We start from the raw sequence: 14507 nt of genomic DNA, 5'->3' as shown, positions 1-14507 counted from the left end.
TCCACTTATTAAGTGATAATAATAATAAAAAACCTTTTTTCACCTAATTCACATTAAGGGATACTTTATTCTCCTATAGGTCTTAAGGACATCATGCCTTATACCATTAATCTATTCTGAAAATATTTGTGTAAGCGGAGATAGTATCCCATAGATTTCACAAATATCACGACCACAAGGTATACCAATTTTTTATTACAAAAGTATCATAGTATATATCGAAGTAATTAATAAACATAAAAAAACTTTTTACAACCAAAGTCACAACACAGTGTATACATATATATGTGTATATGTGTATATATATATATATATATATATATATATATATATATATATATATATTTTATTATATTTTTTCTTCTCTCACTTCTTTAATAATAATTCACCATCTCGTCCTCACTATCTTGTTCCATTATCCTTCCTCTTCTCCTGTACTTGGTGGAAGTTTCCCCATTTACTAGAATAATAAAAGAAATATTTTATGTATTGAATATTGAAGCAATATTTTATACTTGTAGATTATTGTATTTCCCCTGATGAAGTCTCTGTGAGACGAAACGCGTTGGGATTGTCTACAAGCATTTTTTACCGATTATCCTGTGAAGAAAATAAACAAACAAACTATTGGAAAAGATTTCCTCTATTACTTCATTGGATTTTTGCAAATTTGTATTTAAATTCTGTTTTTAGGCGCCACACCACTATTGGGTAAAAACATTGGGCTTTGTACGTTCCCTATCCCTCAGGGAACTTAGTGGTGAGGCTGCCTTACTTGTACAAATTATAAAAAGTATATTATTCTGCAAAATATTTATTTGTGAAATAGGCTCTAGCGCGAGGTGGAATACTGGGGATATATATATATATATATATATATATATATATATATATATATATATATATATATATATATATATATATATATATATATATATATATATATATATATATATATATATATATATATATATATATATATATATATATATATATATATATATGTGAGACCTGATGGAGTTGACTGGGCTTTTATGAAAGAAGTTAACCCAGCCTGTATCTAAAACTGCAGAAGTTATTTTGGCTTAGGTTTACAATCTAATCTTCTTAATGTAGCCAATATTTTTAAAACCTCCATTTTAAAATATTTTTTATTAAAAACATTAATTTTGAAATATAAAAGCAATAGAATTTCAGTCTGTTTTCTGGCCACAGTTGTACTGAATGATTTATTAGTTAATTACTTGTCTATAGCAAACTATACAAGTTTAATAATGTCTTGAAGGTTTTATTTTGAGATAACATCATGAACCAAACATTCCAAAATATATTTTATGATGTTATTTTTAATTATTAAAAGGTAAAACCAATATATAATGTGTAAAGTAATATCCGGAAAGTAGATGTTGCCATTGAATACATTTTAATTGAATGGTTTATGTCCAGATTTATAGGATTTTGGTGTGGACTTATATTGTTTTGGTAAATTTTCACTTTGACCTGTATTTTAAGTTAATAAAACAGTAGTTAAGAGTGCATAGGCGTGTTATGGTATTGTATAAAGAACTGGCAAGGGGAGTGGTCAAGGTTGAGGGAAAGGGAAATTGTGCCTAAACTTGAGGAAAGGATTTTTATATTTACTATTTATACCCCGTTCTCACTGCAGGCAAATTCCCTGTCTAGCATGTCGACCCGGTAATTTGCCTTTTAACACAGTTTTTTTTGCAGTGTAAACTGTCTGCATACCCGGATCTCATACACGGGTAAAACCCTTCTTTTTATCTGTGTTTGAGATCCGGGTATGCAGACACGGGTTGACCCGTTCACCCTGAAAAAAAACCTGTGTTAAAAGGCAAATGACTTGGTAGAACTGCTTCATCTGGGAATTTGCCTAGCAGGGAGAACAGGGGTCCATCGCCACCAATCCCAACATTTAAGTGCCGGGTAAATGCGGTGTAGTTCTCACACACACACACACACACACACACACACACACACACACACACACACACACACACACACACACACACATAATGGTTTTAACTGGGTCCAGGAGGGAAACATTCTTCAAATGAAGACAAGTATTAGAACACAAGGACATGCACTGAAACCGGAGGGATGTTGGTTTAAGGGGAAATCTTAGGGAAAATTACCTCACATAAAGTGGAATAGCCTCCCATCGGAGGTGGTAGATGCTAAGACAGTAGAACAATTTCTATATGAATGGGATAGACACAATGATATGCCTTCAAATAAATAAGGATCAAATGGGGTTTAAGGGTAGTAATATGGTTAAAGGGGCAGACTAGATGGGCCAAATGGCTTTTATCTGCCGTCAAATACATGTTTCTAATGAGAACCACTACTGTTAAAGGAGAGATTAAAGCAGTAGGTCTGAATGAGGCTTTCCTGCTCATGCAGGAGAAATGCTGATCATTTTTTATGATTGAGATATTTGGGGAGTCTAGCAGTTAAGAGCCCCTACAAGAACCCTCCAGTGTCAGCTGTCAGCAGCATGAAGGCTTTTACTGTGTGTACATATAGGACAAATCCTACTACAGTTTTAATTTTACAAAACACAAATGTCTGTTTACATTGACTTAAAGTCTTTGAAGTAATATGAAGCAATAGTGTGATCCCTCGATCACCTCCGATCATAAAAGGGTTCTGTTCTCCAGGGCCAACTGAGAAGTCAACTGCAGTGGTAACTTTAGTATTCCTTGATGGCCTCTTTCAGCAAATAATCCAAATTCCATAGATCTCTATGGGACTTCTATGGGATGTGCTGGAAACACAAGTCTGAGCTACTGTATGGAGGTCCCAACTTGCTATCTCCAGGACTTCTAAGATCAACTTGTAATAACCGTATTTAAACTAGCAACCAGTCAAACTTGTTGCTGAAAATACTGTACAGAACTAAGACATCATAGGGCATGACCAATAGGTGTCAGACTTCATGCCTTGAATGTTGTGGACATATCACTACTAAGGGATTGCATGATGTCTGCATCAAGCTTGCTTAGACTTCCTTAAACTGACCTGAGAACTTGCAAACCTTTGTGTTTGGAAACCTGCAAGTGTTATGGGTGGACAGACTTCTTGTATCACATAGCAATATCTCCTCCAAAGACCTCAAATTTAGTGGATGAGATGCTATTAAAAAAATGACTTGCTTTTGCAAAAAAAAAAACACCCATCCATGAATAGAAATCTTCAGGGTATAGTTCTTATTAAGATAACCATATTTATTTATTTATTTATTTATTTATTTATTAACAGTTTCTTATATAGCGCTCACAGATTCCGCAGCGCTTTACAGAGCATAATTAGGAGCAAAAACATATATCAAATTACAGTACAAGACAGTTTAGGACAAGTACATGGTTAATATGGATAGTTGCATCAGTGGACAGGACACTGAAGCAATCATCAGGGTGGCAGAGGTTTATATATTCTAAGAAAGGCACAAGAGGAGATAGGGCCCTGCCCGTGAGAGCTTACATTCTAAAAGGGGAGGGATAGACAGACAGGGGTGACACAAAGGGGAAAGAAGTGGGCATAAACAGTAGGTTAGGATGAGAGATGGTCAGGTTTTATGCTGGAGGGTGGGAAGAGGTCAGCTTAGTCTTTGATATTTTAAGTCTAAAAAAGAGCTGGGTCATCCAGGAGTAGACAGCAGAGAGACAGTTAAGGTGCCCATACACTAGTAAGATCCATCTTCAGATCTGGCTGGTTGGAACAAAAACATGGCCATGGATGAGTGACAGTTTGACAGTTTTCCAGCATTTCCAAGCAAATGGTCAACTGTCATTTGCTCTCATCCACAACCATGTTCCTGTTCCAACCAGACACTTTCTTATAGATTACACGTTTTGTACATTTACACCTCTAGCATTGTTACTTTGACTTTGATAAAGGCCAATACCAGTAAGTTCTTGACTAAACAATGCTTAGACTAAACATTAGACAAAAATGAAACACCATAAGAAGCTACTGTAGGAAGTAAGTGTGTGTGGGAGGTGATGGTTGTGGGGGGAGGGGAGATACAGGAATGAAGAGTGGGGTTGGGGTGATAACAAATTTGGGGAAAAAGTACTGATGACTAAATTGAGGAATAGTGGCTTAGAGAAGAGTTGCAGGGTAAGTGACAACTGATGAGGTAATTTTTTGGGACGAAAGGTGATTACAAACAAAATAACTGAGAAACCATGTTAGATGTTGAATTGCAAGATCAGTGTCTTTACATTATGATATTGGCATACTATATGAAAATAAACAAATGTGTTCAGAAAAAATTATATAATTCTACGGACAGAGGCAAAACATTAAAGTAAGAACACTAGAATAGGATGAAGATAAATCAGGTTACAGGCAGCACATGGACTTATGTTGCTTAGCAACAACTATCCCTCTCCCCCTAACAGGGCACTCTGATTTATGTGACAATTAACACTTCAGGTCTGGGAAATCATCTCTGTGTTGTAACGAACACCTTCACTTAACAGCGTGTGCATTTTTCAATGATAATCTTCTTCTCCATGAGTTCCTCATGATGCTATGATTATTGGCTTGGTTATTGCATCTGCAATTATAGTACCAGTTGGTTTGGATTGCAGACAATTCATGTATTTGTCTTGTATGTCCCTCAAAAGGAGACTTTTATTTTATTTTATACGAAAGTGATCATTTTCTCTATTTGTGGAAACTATAGCATCAGCTATAGCCTGTTTCCCAGACGTTGAGAGGGGATGTGGTCATTAGGTCGACGGGCATTGGGTGGACACCACTAGGTCAACAGGCAACAAGATCCACATGGGGCAAGGTCGAAATGTGTCTAGGTCGACAGTCAACAGGTCAACATGGGGTTTTTCACTCTTTTTTGAGCCATCATGTCCAACAGGCAGTATTTCATGGCGGGAGAATAAATTAGTGTGCCGAGCTTAGCGAAGCACCGTACCCGAAGAATCACGAGCGATGAGACGGGATGCGGTGCACTTCAAACTGTGTCCATGTCAACTGAGTTGACATTCGAGTCAAAAATACGTTAAGACATGCTGTGCTTTGTATGTCATTTCCTTATGTGGATGTTGAAAAGTGGTGCACTGTACCAGATGTTGACAGGTAGTGCACTTAATGCAGCAATAGCAACCATTTGCTTTGGGTCGACATCTCAAATGTCAGTTGTCATCAAAGCCGGTTATGTCCGTGTGGACTAGAATGTTGTGCAAGTTTGTAACAGGTCATTGGAAGTACAGTAGCAAAGCAGGGGAGGCTTTTGTCGGTGGCTAGGATAGGCCACAGTGTGTATATATGTGTATATAAAAAAATTATATTGGCATTACACTACAAAAATGATTTACAACAATGCTTCTGTTTCAGTGTATCATAGTACCATAACTGCTTATCTTGTTTCTTATTGTTTTATCGCTTTTCTGTGATGGTTGCCCTATCGTTTGCTTATCAATACATTCACCATGTATCCACATGAATGGCCACAACGTGGAAATGTGCATTGCCATCTATTTAAGTGCTGAAGATATTTAACTTGAGGGCATGATGTTAGCTTGTCTAAATTCTTGAATTATACATTCTTTGTTTTCTCAAGCATAGAAATAATAACATCGATACATTTTATCTTTAAAAGACTGGGACAAATGTGGCTGTGCTCTGTTGATCCATACAAGTGTTTCTCTTTCCTTCATTTAAGTGCTGCTGTGTCAGGACTATTTATACAGAATTCCCTACAAAATATATCCGGGGGCTATATTCTACAAACGTAAAGCTGAGGAGAGGAGACAGGGGCAGCTTCTAATGTACTTTGCGTGCTGTGCAATTCTTTTTGCTGAGTGGCTAAGCAGAGGACCTGTACAGTAGGAAATTCAGAATTATAGGCAGGCAAGAATAGCTAGTAACATCAAGAAAGTTGTTAAACATCATAATTGTCTTAAGTCCATGGTTTGCAATAAATCCATTTTTCCATATGTGTGTTTGGTGGTTTTTTTTTTCATTTGTGTGCAGAAGCAGCTATATTACACTGGCAATCCCAAAATTTACACCCTACACCTCTGCTTGTCCTGTTATTTTAACAAATCTATAATACAGTACATAGTGTTCTAAAAGAATCATTAAAAAAATCTGTGTAAAGTTTGTACCAAATATTTTGTCTTGAGCAAATTATACAGCATATAGTTGCATTTTTCTCTAATTTGTATATGAAGTGTTCATGTTTTTTTTCCCCCCCACTTTAGATTCCAGTTTTAATAAATTTAAGCCAGGATGCAGATGTTAATCTACCGATTAAGCCACTTATATTTGCCCTAGCCATTGGGGCCTGTTTTGGAGGTAAGACGTTAATTAAATAAAATTTCACTAACCTCTTTGCATAATCTGTGATCATTTCTACCCTTGTTAGGCTAAGATGCAGTGTATTGTAACCATTATCAATAAAAAAATCATTCCTTCATGCTAAAAACTTAGTGATGTAATTTAAGTGGTAGCTAGTGTATATTTTATAATAAAGGAAGATTTCATTCTGTTTGTAAATCTGCCATAGTCCCATTGCTAATAAACTTCTGTTTACCATGACCTTTTGTCACCTGGCATTCCGTGGAAAAAGTATTTTAAATGAAGTTGTGCCAGCAGTCGAAATCTTGATTCCGGAATCACGAGATTGGATAGAAGTCTGTTGCCAGATCCCAACATCTTTTTCAATGCTGATGCTGGAATCTCAATTGCCATCATCTTAATCATAAGTATATAGGGTTGGCTAGGGTAAGGCTGCTGGCGGGTTTAAGGATTAGGGATGGAGGTCAGGTAACATGGTAACTGTCAAGATACTAACTAGTGGGATGCCCCTGTTGGTCTTATGAGTGCCGGCATTCTTTTTGCCTGTATGATCTATCACACACTACAGAGTTTTCAATATTCTATAAACTAAATAAATCTCATGAATATCCATGATTGATATGTGGGATAATCGTTTACAATACCGTACCCACTTTAGTTTCCTTTATTCCATTAGATGTGCAAGTAGAGTTTCCAATCGGCATGTCCTGCTTTGGGTCACTTTTAGGGAAGGATCTTGGGTCTAAAACCTAAATGTTGCATGAAAACCAGAACTGAACCAAAACATTTAAGGGGGGTTCCAATTCAGTCTCCACTCATCTCTCATCTCTTGCCAGAATGTTGATTTTGTAATTAATGCCAATTGGGAGTATACAATCGCCAGGTGAAAAAATGTGTGGATCAGCGAAATTGAATATTAATCGTCTTTTGCCTGGCCAGGAAATTAGCCTGGGATTGAATACCCACCCCAATATGTTCATAATGTTGACATGTGTTGTGCATGTAATTGGTTGCAGAAATGACCCAGTTACAGTACAAAGATAGTCCATAAATATAGTTGTCCATCATTTAGTGGTTCATAATTTTTGTTAAGAATACTTTTGGTTAAAGACATTTCTTTTGTAATAGGGTTTGGTGTAACTATGCCTACTCTTGTGTTTCAAAAGGTAAAATCAATGGTATGGTTGGGCTTTTCTTGCACAACTAATTTTAATGGAATTTTCTCCCATTTTGCCTAAACAGATGTTAAAACATTTATAGGGTATTTTTATTCAATTATTTTTCTCTTGACCCTTTAGAGATCCAATATCCTAATTTATTTAGCCTTCCTGCTTATGACTTAGAAAACATTGGTCTAATCAAATATTTTTCCAACATTGGTTTTGTAAAGTGTCCAGTCTTCTGCTATACATTTTGCACCATCTTTGATAAGACAAACTGCCAAACTGTCCTTCTTACATTGCTCTGCTTTAGAGAACGGTCTGCTCTATACAAATGGTATTACTAGCTGTGCTGTTTTATATTTATGATTGACAGTGTTCTGGGGAATATTAAGTCTTTGAAATCTTCTTATTAATTATTCTCCGGACTAGTAGTTTTTAATGATCATTTCCCAGATTTGTTTAAAATATTTGCTGTTGGTAAAGCTCTTGTGAAAATGTGCTAGGGAGGGACCTCTCAGACAGTTGTATTTTAATTTAAAAACTTCAAGCAATTACTGTAACTGTACACAGGTGAACTTGAATTAATGTGTTTAGACCTGTGAAGAATACTAATCTATTTTCAAATCTTATTACAACCGGCAATTATTTTTTCATCAGTAGGTACCCTTTTAATAACAGCCATGTATTTTTCACCATGGGCCTGGTTTAGGTTCAATCACACGGGCTGCGAATTTGCAGCCTGAGCAATATTCAAACAACCGTGCATGTATGCAGTGCGCGAGCTGCCAGCCAGAAGGCAGCGAGAGAAGGCTAGCCTTCGCTCGCAAGGGGATATACACCCTGCGGCATTTGGGAGCATGACACCAGCATTTTTTGGGTGTCCTTCAGAAAATGCAGGTGTTCCCCGACCGTTGGGAGGAAAGGCCACTGAAGTCATCAGTAACCACCTCCCCGCGGCCTTCGCAGCACTGAGTGTGTCCTGGCTCACTCAGCGCTGCGAGCAGGGAAAAAACCGTTCAGTGGTGAATGATTTTTCCCCCTGTGTGCACTGCTGTGTACACATTTACAGCCATGCACAGGTGTGTGTGTGTGTGTGTGTGTGTTTGTCTACGTGGTCGCTGAGTTCTGAACACCCCAAGCCCAGTGACCAGGTCTGAATCATGACCCATTTCTGCCCGCCCAAGGATACAGACAGTTTGGTCAACTACTCCTTCAACATGATGAATAGCAAGAACAGGCCTAGACCATTTATTAGTCTGCTTGGTTTGCTTTTTAGTGTTGGGTGTTACCAGGAAATATATTTTAACAAAGCATCTCCTAAACACACAGTAAAAAGGGGGAAAAAAGCAAATATGTAATTTCTATGATAATTCTATTTCAAGCATAATGTCTACGCAATGATAATACTTCATGATGATGTCTTTGTAGTGCTAACTGCTGCCAAGGCTAATTGTATTGCCAACACTGTAATTTAGTGTGGTCCAGATGGTATCTATTTATAGAACTTTGCATATATATGTTGCTACAGAAAGTGGTCAATACTGTAGATGATTTTTAGTCACTTCTTTATTTTAGCCTTCACTTTCCTTTCCATACTACTGTAATTTAGGATTAATTTATGATATTAAACATCACAATAAAAGTGGTATATTACTAGATACCACATAAGTGCAATTGCACACAAAACATTCAAATTAGTGGGCTCTGTTAATTGTATGGTTGGATAAGCTCAGAGAATGCTGGAAACTTTTAGTAATTTTAAACCACTAGTCTTGAACATTGTTTCATGGTAGTATTTTCGGTCACCAGCATTATGGTTGACAGCATTGTGGTCGACATGCATTTAGGTCAACATTCAGGAAGGTTGACATGACTTTAGCTCGACAGGGTCATAAGGTCGACATGTGTAAGGTCAACAGGTTCATTAGGTCGACATGGGTAAGGTCGACATGCTTTTTTTCTTTTCTGGAATGTCGACATAAACGCTAAAATGTAGCACCATGTCCACTCGCATGGCTCGCTGTGCTCGCCATGCTTCGGGCACGGTGCCTTACTACGCTTGGCACACTATATTTAATTCTCCCACCACACCCTAGTGCAGGGCTGGGCAACACCGGCCCTTCAGATGTTAATGAACTACACATCCCAGGATGCTTTGCATTAGTTTTGCAATGTGGCCATGCTGAAACTGATGCAAGGCATGCTGGGATATGTAGTTCATCAACATCTGGAGGGCCGGTGTTGCCCAGCCCTGCCCTAGTGGATGGTAGGGCATGAAATACCACTTGTCAGAACATGTCTAGTCGACATGGACACCAAAACGTAGCACTGCGTTGCTCGCTATGCTCGGCACACTATTTTATTCTCCCACCACTCCCTAGTGGATGTTTTTTATTACAAATAAATCGTGCTTACATAGACTGTACAGTTTATATTGAACTAGTAGGCTTATTCAATTTTCAAACTTACAATTCATATTTTATATGCAGTTTTGTTTCTTTAAACAAAATAATACAACTGAAACAATGCTGTTTACATTTGTTCAACCAATGTTGACAAGTACTTAATTATACTGCAATAACTTAATATACACTCTAAAACTAAAAACTACCTTTACAGAATATAAAACCTCTAATGAACCATAAATTTGGATGACCCTTACAACAGAACTAAATCTAATCTGAGGACTCCCAGCATGCAAACAGAAATGGTTTAAACTTTATATGTTAAAGGGGACAAGGTCATCAGACCTGGTGCTAACAACTGTAGCTATAGCCTTCACATTACTAAAACCTCTCCCGGACACCTCACCTGTTATTCCATGACCATACAGTAGGAGAGGAATTCCAAAACTACTACATTAACTTACACAGATTTCCACAACACTTTATGTTCTTCCCAATCTGTTTAAAAGCTTAGTTAGTATGCCTAATAGAAGAAGACATGTTAGGTGGTTGTTTTGACCCCAAACTCCTCCTATTGAAGTCACCTTAAATTCCATGATCGAATAATGCGTATTCAATATGGGGGGGATGAAGATTTTGTTCTTGAAATTTTGGGATTTTTTTTTATATATGGAGGATTGGAATACTTGTTTCAAGCTTTAAAAAGGTAATTGAATTATACCCATGAACCTGTTGGGCCATACAGACAGGATCCAATAATGCCATGCAGTTCATTTTAAACTGGATATTTTGTTGTGCAATTTTCGTGATATTTTTGAATGAGGGTTTGAAACTTTTGTAGAAGATCCAATAATGTTCCACATACAGGGGTTAGACAAAAATTTGGAAATGCCACAACAAAATGTGTGAACTAAAACATGCATTTTCTACGTCAAACTGGATGTGCACCACAATTGTTTGTTTCCTGTGTGAGGGGGAAACCTGTTGAGGCGTTTGGGGCTTTCCATTGTTCTGTTAAGGAATCAGTGAATCATATCTGAGATCAGGCCTTCATAGAGGGCAAATTGGTGGTGCCCACCTAGTGGGTGCATCTGAGAACACAGTAGCTAGTTTATTTAAGATGTTGCTAGGACCTGTATTACAGGTAATGACTGCATATAAAGATTCTGGAAAAACATCAGCAAAACATTAGCAGGAACCAAAATCTGAACAAAGTGCCAGGATATTGAGGATGATTGTGGCCGAGAATAATAAGACAACCACAGTGAAAGTGACAGCGGAGCTGAATTCCAATTTTCCACACCCTGTGTCTACAAGAAAGGTGGGGAGGGGACCCTAAAATTATGGTATTCATGGGCAAACTTCAGTTGCCAAACCACTGGTAAACCCGGTTATTACAAAGAAGAGTGGTGTAGCACTACTCCTAAATCATGGACTGATGAGCATTAAAAGTTTTGTCATCTGGTCAACTGGAATCATCCTTCACTCTGTTTCCATCTTTATAATGAGCTTGTCTGAAAAACACAGCGAAAAGTGTATGATCTGGATTGACTGGTCCTAAAAGTGAAGCATGAAGGAGGGTCATTGATGATTTGGAAAACCATAGCATGGTATCCTGCCAGCCCTATTATCACCATGTTCTATTCATTCACTTCCAAGGACTTGATAGACCTTTTTGCTAACCAGGGTAATCCTTTGGTGCAGACATTTGTTTCCGGCAGGTGACGCCTGGTATCAAGATGATCAATCTGCAGTTCATACAGCTTCTGTACTCCGTTCATGGTTTTCTTAATAACCAAATGAAATATCTCCTCTTCTGGGCATGCCACCCCCCCCCCCCCAGTTGTCGGACCTCAATATCCGAGCCTATGTGGTCAACTTTGGTGAACATGGTTTGGTCACGTTATCTGCCTCTAACATCACTCTGTGTAATAAATGCATACAAAACTTGTACAATTTCCCAATCAAGAAAACAAAAATATTTTTTTGGTGCATAAATAAATATATATAATATAATAAGTCTGACTGTATAGAACATTGCGGTGTTAAACCGTTTTAGAAAAGTGAAACACAACGTGTATTGCTAGTCTTTTGAAAAAGGCTGCAGTTTTCTGCTTGGGTATCAGTTATTTATCTATATGGGTTATTTTACCTTTTTAGGACTGTATGTAACATTTATAGTGCAAATAAATAGTTATCAATCCTCTTAGACTTTATCAGTGCTCTCTCATTGCATTAAGTGTATCTTTTATTTTGTAAGATTACATTTTCCACTTCCACAAATGTCTCCTTGAGAAGCAGTTCCTTGAAGTCCCTGTGATGACACCCCGGTGAATACCCGCCACTCTGCCGCCATATCTCCTCACAACCATGTGGGTGGATGTGTAGGGAAGACACATTCCTTCGCATGTGTCCACAGCAGGAGAAATCATTCGATGGTCGGCAACCATTGTACAATTTCACCTGCCTTCGCAAATAAGTCAGTTGAGACTGACTGACTTATTTTTGCGGTCGCCAAAATAATATATATTTAATATTATTTTAATCTCACAGTAGTATTATGATATCAGCACAGATCATGGTGTTCTGCAAGCATAATTCTCACCATGCCTTTCTCTAACCACTGCCATCCTCTACTTTTCCCCTACATAAGCTGATCAGCATTTATGTAAAGGGAGAGGTGGTAAATACCTCCGAAAAGGTTACTCAAATTCTTTGAGAAGCATATTCCTTCATAAATTTAATTGATACAGAGCGGCGATTGTATTGTATTTCGTGTTTTTGAACAATAAAAGTTACTAAATATATAATTCAGACACTATCCAAGTAAACTCAGCAGTAGTCTTCCATTGCCCATCTCCTTTCTCCACTAAAATGTGTAAGTCAGTAAGCTACGCCATAAAAGATAGTTACTGACGCTTAGTTGCCATTGTTCCTCTTACCCTTCTACTTGCTACTCTTCCACCTTCTGTTATACTTTTCTCCTCCTTAAATTTTCTCTTTAATCTTTTTACTCCTCATAATCCTCCTCCATCATACTCTTTCATCAGCCTTCCCCCTCCTTCTTCCACTTGTTATTTGATGTATCGAGACTTCTAAACAGTGACACCAGACTATTGCATTCACATGTCTGTTCTCGTTCCCTGCAGGAAATGGAACATTGATTGGGGCATCAGCGAATGTTGTATGTGCCGGGATTGCAGAACAGCATGGATATGGATTTTCCTTTATGGAATTTTTCAGGTATTGTTTTTGTATTTTTGTGTGTACCTGCAAAACTAGCAGTATTTTAAATTACCAGTAAATCTGTAGATGATTGTGCCCAGGAGCCAACAGACATGGGGTGTTTTTTGTCAGTGATCTGGAACTTCATATAGTTGCTATGGACAATTTCTCCACTCTTAAAACTCTAATACTTCGCCCCTGTAGTTGTAAGCCTTAAGCTTGAGTGATATTAATATTAGTTATAGGTAGTATTACACCTGTTTTGAATTAGACGGTAGTCAAATTGAGACACTTTATCATTTTAAAACTTCTCACTCGCACATGTGCAAGATGTTTAAGGGGTATGTACAAAGACAATAGATTTACTGGTTTAGTTTGAGAGAAATTTAGATCACCTTTACATTGTGATGGTCAAAGGATCTCCTAATTCACATGTATAATATTTAGCTAGTGAATTCTATGCATGAGGGTACTTTGGGAAGCTACTGTAACTATTATTATTATTATCAGTGGCGGCTCCTGCTATTGGGCTGCAGGACTGCAGCCCCTCCAGTGAAAATCAGGAGTTTTCCAGTGTAAAACAGACAGCCAGCATCAGAGCTCAACAAGAGGGGGGTGCACAATCTACCCGCAGGGGGAAGGGGGGTTGCGGAATCTACCTCTGGAGCTCTCTGCTGGCTGTCTGTGTCTCTCCCAGTCCTCACGTGTCACATCATGGGTCGTCAAACTGCGGCCCTCCAGATGTTGTGAAACTACAAATCCCAGCATGCCTTGACACAGTTTTGCTATAAGGGAGTGTTAAAACTGTGGCAAGGCATGCTGGGATTTGTAGTTTCACAACATCTGGAGGGCCACAGTTTGAAGAACCACGTGTCACATGATCACATGTCTTTCCTGTCAGGAGTCACAACACCAGGCTCCATGTGTGACCTCCTCTCATGTGGGGAGGAGTTCAGCATGTAGTAGCTTCCTATTGGAAGCTGCTACTGCCCATCATACAGAGGACTGAAAACTCCTCCCTCACTTGGGCTGCCAGTACATGGAGCGATGACAGCAATAGCTTTCCAGCAGGAAGCTATTCTGTTGCACATCACCAGAGCTACAGTGCTTCCATGGGCTGCTGCCTGTGCAGCTCAGCAGAAGCAAATTCTCAGCAGTGAGCATGCCCAGACTTCAGTCAGTCACTCAGTGTGATGCAGCTGAAGGAAGGTACTGTATGCATTGCACCAAAGAGGTGTACATTTTTTCATAATATTTGAGCCTCTGTGAATAATATTTATTTAAACTATTATTTGTGTGTACATCTTTAATAGGAGTATAATTTTCTGTACTTTAATATTAAAGTTATTCAAAGTGAGTATTTTGCTCT

General features: G+C 38.1%; 1 protein-coding gene across 2 annotated transcripts in view; it reads left to right on the top strand.

The window, feature by feature from the left end:
• OCA2 (OCA2 melanosomal transmembrane protein) overlaps positions 1–14507 on the top strand; it is a 205231-nt gene that overhangs the window by 165297 nt on the left and 25427 nt on the right. For both annotated transcript variants that reach the window (XM_083168584.1, XM_083168582.1), the window contains exons 22-23: positions 6249–6342; positions 13063–13156. In XM_083168584.1, the coding sequence (XP_083024710.1) occupies positions 6249–6342; positions 13063–13156 (188 nt within the window). The remainder of the gene's footprint in view (positions 1–6248; positions 6343–13062; positions 13157–14507) is intronic.

The sequence above is a fragment of the Crinia signifera genome, chromosome 2, assembly GCF_055691185.1.
Source record: "Crinia signifera chromosome 2, ASM5569118v1, whole genome shotgun sequence".
NCBI lineage: Eukaryota > Metazoa > Chordata > Amphibia > Anura > Myobatrachidae > Crinia > Crinia signifera.
This window is presented reverse-complemented; position numbering and strand designations above follow the sequence as displayed.